At 50.8% G+C, this 5,075-nt stretch overlaps 1 protein-coding gene across 1 annotated transcript in view; it reads left to right on the top strand.

Annotated features, from left to right (window-relative positions):
- ZNF511 (zinc finger protein 511) overlaps positions 1 to 3,990 on the top strand; it is a 5,778-nt gene extending 1,788 nt beyond the window's left edge. Inside the window, exons 3-7 of the mRNA XM_008052684.1 lie at positions 23 to 106; positions 416 to 617; positions 804 to 928; positions 2,604 to 2,753; positions 3,572 to 3,990. Of these exons, the coding sequence (XP_008050875.1) occupies positions 23 to 106; positions 416 to 617; positions 804 to 928; positions 2,604 to 2,753; positions 3,572 to 3,650 (640 nt within the window). The 3' untranslated portion in view covers positions 3,651 to 3,990. The remainder of the gene's footprint in view (positions 1 to 22; positions 107 to 415; positions 618 to 803; positions 929 to 2,603; positions 2,754 to 3,571) is intronic.
- The last annotated feature ends 1,085 nt before the right edge of the window (positions 3,991 to 5,075 follow it).

Here is a 5,075-nt window from a genome sequence, read left to right as displayed (position 1 = left end):
CGCGGTCGCGCCCACCGCCGAGTCTCTTGCAGGACGGGGACGTGCAGCGTCACCTCTACCTCCAAGATGTGCTCACACAGGTGGCCCAGGCGCCCGAGAGGCCCAGGTGAGCGGCTGGCAGCGCCGGGCTGGTGCCAGCCCCTGCCTCTTCGCACCCTGCGCCTCGTGCCTGGGGGCTGCAGCGCCGCCTCACCCTGCACGGCCTCCCCACGGAGGCGCTGCACTGTCCAAGCTTTGCTGTGGCGGGCCCTCCTCCACGTAGCCTGTTAACTTAATTCATAAAAAGAGGGCTTGAGATTGCAGAAGCATTGGAGCTTTGTGGGACTTCTTCAAGGGAAACTGCGGCCAGAAAGTCCAGCTTGGGCTCTTTGTCACCAGTAGGGTTGGCACCCCTCGAACTGGTTTCCTTTGCCAGGGTGCCTGCGTTTGCCTGCCGGGTGGCAGGATGCTGCCAGGTGTTTGATGCCCTGGACGACTATGAACACCACTATCACACGCTGCATGGAAACGTCTGCTCCTTTTGCAAACGGGCCTTTCCCTCTGGACACCTGTTGGATGCCCACATCCTGGAGTGGCACGATTCACTCTTTCAGATCCTGTCCCAGAGGCAGGACATGGTGAGTGACACCTGCACAACCATGGAGGCCATATCCAGTAACGACAACCTTAGAGCACTGCCCTCAGGTCTCGGGAGCAGGGCAAGGTTGGGGGATACCTCCCTGCCCCTGGCATGCCCAGCCAGGAGGCATCATGGTGGGGGGAGGGCTAGGGGTCAGAGGGAAGTGACTGTGTTTCCATTTCAGTACCAGTGCTTGGTAGAAGGCTGCACAGAGAAGTTCAAGACAAGCAAAGACCGGAAGGATCACATGGTGAGGCTTCACCTGTACCCCACAGATTTCCAGTTTGATAAGCCAAAGAAAAACAAAGGGTACGTGAGACGCCAAGTTTTAGCATGTGACTACCCCTTGATTTCATACAAGCCTTTGGTTAACTCAAAACACGTAGACTTTTAGGACTTAAATGGACAGTTAAGCATCTGCTATCACTTAGTGTTGTGTTTCTCTTCAGATAACTAAAATCCTGACAACACAGTTGCGTGGTTTTTCATGTGGCCACCCTGCTGAGGAAGAGTGGGGGGGAACCACTAGCTTCCCCTGCTCTGGGAGGCAGCCACAAAGAGGGTGTAGGAAAGACTGGCCACTGCATTTCCTGCTCTCACACCCCTCATGGCTATGCCTGTACCTCTCCCGCAGCAGTCAGCTCCACTCACATGCTGCAGCCTTCTGAAGCCAGGCTGAGCCTTTGGGAACTTGCCCCAGGCCATGAGGCCCTCCTCTCCCATGAGGCCCTCTGTCCTGTGGGTATATGTTTACGTACCTGACAACAAAAGCATTTACTGACACATTGCTGTTTACAGAACACCGTGGGAAAATACTTCCAGGAATAATTCTTAAATTACACTCATTTTTTTGCCTCTTTTTTGGTGATTCTTTTCAAGTGAAGCTTCAAAACCATCTAAAATTGCATTCATTGAAACCTGTTCAGACTAAATTTTCTCAAATAGTACTTTGCTGTTTAAGATAGCTGCGGGAACCCACTGTAATATGGGAGGCTTTGTAAGGACTCAGATATACGGTAATTCTGTTTTCTGAGGCATCATTTTAAGGAGAAAAACCTAAGCCAGGTGCGGTGGCTTATGCCTGTTATCCCAGCAGTTTGGGAAGCTGAGGCGGGAGGATCATTCAGCCAGGAATTCAAGGCTACAGTGAGCTATGATCACACAACTGCACTCCAGCCTAGGTGACAGAGCAAAACTCTTTAAAAAAAAAAAAGTGAAGAGTGACAAGTTCCAGACTGGAGTCTACTAGATTAAGTTGTTAGTATTAGAGAAGAGACTGTTTTATAGAGTTACTTTTTTGAAAATAGTGTTATTTCTTTTTTTTTTGAGTTGAAGTCTCACTGTTGCCCAGGCTGGAGGGCAGTGGCACACTCTTGGCCACCACAGCCTCTACCTGCTGGACCCAGGCGATCCTTCCACCTCAACCTTCCAATAACTGGAACTACAGATATGCGCCACCAGAGACCCAGCTAATTTTTTTTAAGTTTATTGTAGAGACAGGTCTCGCCAAGTTGCCCAGGCTGGTCTTGAACCCCTGGGCTCAGGCAATCCTCTCGTCTCAGCCTCCCAAACTACTGGGATTACAGTCTTGAGCCACTGCACCCTGGCCTCTAGTTGCTTTTAGTAAATTTCTCCTGCTCATAAAAAAAAAAAAAATACAGCACTGTTGGTGGGCATTTACTATGTGGCACCATAAAAACACTGTTTTCAAAAGACAGTGTAATTGTTATAGTTAAATTTATAAGATTTAACTATACAGGTAGAGGCTGTGGTGCCTTCATTATATAAACAATGACCTTACTGTGATCATTCTCCTTTTCCCAGTAGCCTGAAAACTACACTGTAAGGTTAGACTTGAGAAAAATCTCTTACTTACAAAGAAAAGCAGAAGATATATAGTCTGTTTCTCACAAGTTCATTTCTGGAAAAAACCAGTGCTGCAGGAGCCATGTGGAGCTGCTGCTCACTGTTCTGTCCTCTGCAGCCCAGCCACACCGAGGGCCGGCACCAGCACCTCAGAGGAAGCCCTGAGGGATGACAGGGAACAGCTGGAAGGGGAGGCGATGGAAGTCTGCTCTGAACCTGTGGCCAGCTCTGCAACTCCCATGGGTGAAAGGCGGACCTATAGTCGTAGGTTAGTGCCCAACATCTTTGTGAAACAAGTTCTCACGTGTGGTTGGTGTTGAGAATTCTGGGTTTGACCCTAGACCAGGGTTCTTCTCTGAGAATGAGTAACTGTGGGTGAGAATATTGGTTTCTGCTAGAAACAAAAGCGGAATATTTAAATTCTTTGAATAACTTCGTTTCTTTTGTGTATGCTGTTTTTGAATCCCTGAAGCACAGGAATGCAAAGCACCATCCCCCTTTCATCGTCTAAGCTGGAATGGGAAGATCCTTGCTTGTAGTTGCTTCTGTTTCAACCCAGGCATCTGACTCCTAATACTAACTGTACTAACTGTGCTTTTACTGCGTTGATGTTGATTCCAAATCTAATTTGGGAGAAGTGTGGAACAAATGGCAAAAAAAAATCACCAAAGAATCCAGACAGGAAGATGAACTTGTGTGTCCCTCAGTGACCTCACAGTTGCCTAGATGTTGGCCTGTGAGTGAGTCCTGGGGGGAGGGGGCAGTTAGGGTTTCAGCCAGGTGGATGACAGGAAGTCTAAGCTCCAGAAAGCTTGGCAGGAGCTGCCTTTTCAGCTGAGATCTTTTGAGCAGGTATACGCTGCTGACTGGGATCATCTCCCACAGAAAGTGGTTCTGAGACAGGCCATAGATGGGTAGCTGCCCAGGGCCCAGGAGGGCAGTTGAACATCCTGGACATCATGAAGCAAAAGAGCAAGGGAACATTCCAGAATTAGAAGGAATCACACACAAGACTGCTGTTATGAGTTGGGTTGTTTATTGGCAAGTAAAATATAGTTGTTTAATAGGAACCTTTTTCCATTTCAGAATACCTTCTACCATCTGTTTCGGTCAGGGTGCATCTCGAGGATTCAAGAGCACCAAGAAGAGAAACAAACAGTACTGATGGATTCAGACAGAGAAAGAACCAGGCATCTGAGCAGACCCCGAGGTGGAGATTGGGAGGTGGTCGCCTATTGTAGGAGTGGTATCAGCAGCAAACTTTTCTCTGACCTCCTTGTGTGGCCACGCAGGGGCCAGGTCTTTGCCACCCTCCCCACCTCTGTCCCTCAGCAAATGACGTCCACAGCTGTTATCAGAAGCAGTAAGGAATCTGCAGATTTCAGAAAAGGCCTCGATGCACTCTGGGGAATGGGATGTGGGTGGCCTACCTCCCTCTGCAGGGCCCACCCTAAAAATGTAAAGTTGTACTTTTTAAGCATGCGAAGTAAGTGCTTTTCATTGTTGGTTTCTGTCTTTGTTTCTGTGTTGAATCGTGCAGGGAAGTGATGATGACCACCCACAAACATTTTGTTTTCCACCTTCCACTTCCAGGAAGCTTTGTGAAGGCCTGGAACCCCTTGAAGAGGGAGACTGGGCGGGATGTAACACTTGCCTGAGTCCCGGACCTCCCAGCCTAGAGACGCCTAGTTGTCCCTGCCTCGGTGCTCAGTGAGCAGCCTTGCCTAGGTGGAGGGCGATGACTGGCAGAAGGGGTGCACATCAGGAGGCGCCCCGGGAAGGGGGGCTGGAGGGATGCTGCGGGGAGGACGATGGCAGAGCCTGCCCCACAGAGTGCAGGGCCACTGTGAGAACACACCAGCTAGGAAGGCAAAGACTGCGGCAGGAAAACCAAGCCAGGGGTTCGGGCTGGCATGTGGAGCATAGACATACACTGGGGGCCGCGTGTCTTGGAGAAATGAGCTCTGGTGTTTTTGTTTTTTAAGTTGGAGTCTCACTCTGTCACCCAGGCTGGAGGGCAGTGGCATACTCCCAGCCACCGCAGCCTTGACTGCTGGGCTTAGGCGATCCCTCCGCCTCAGCCTTCCAAGTAGCTGGAACTACAGGTGCGCGCTACCACTCCTGGCTAATTTTTTTGATTTATTGTAGAGATGGGGTCTTGCCAAGTTGTCCAGGCTGGTCTTGAACCCACAGGCTCAGGCAGTCCTCTCACCTCAGTCTCAGTGCTGGGATTATAAGCGTGAGCCACTGCATCCGGCCGTTTTTTGAGTTGGAGCCTCACTTCATCCCCCAGGCTGGAGTACAGTGACATGCTCATGGCCGCCCCAGCGTCGGCCTGCTAGGCTCTGGCAGACTTGTCTTAGCCTTCCGACCGAGTCGCTGGAACTGCAGGCGCACAATACCATGCCCGGGTACAGCTCTGTGTTGACAAAATTGGGGCTCTCAGGGCTGGGCCTGGCTGGGTCTCCCTCTAGAGGCCCCATCCCCTCCAGGCAGGTGTCTGGGGTGCTTCTGTCCCTCCCCTCACCTCACCTCTTGGCCCTCGGCCCAGCTCCACCTAGCAACTCAAAGCTGTCCAGGAACTAGTAGG

The sequence above is a fragment of the Carlito syrichta genome, unplaced genomic scaffold, assembly GCF_000164805.1.
Source record: "Carlito syrichta isolate Samal-C Ts95f unplaced genomic scaffold, Tarsius_syrichta-2.0.1 Scaffold287284, whole genome shotgun sequence".
NCBI lineage: Eukaryota > Metazoa > Chordata > Mammalia > Primates > Tarsiidae > Carlito > Carlito syrichta.
The sequence above is the reverse complement of the archived record's forward strand: the minus strand, read 5'-3'. Positions and strand labels throughout refer to the sequence as shown.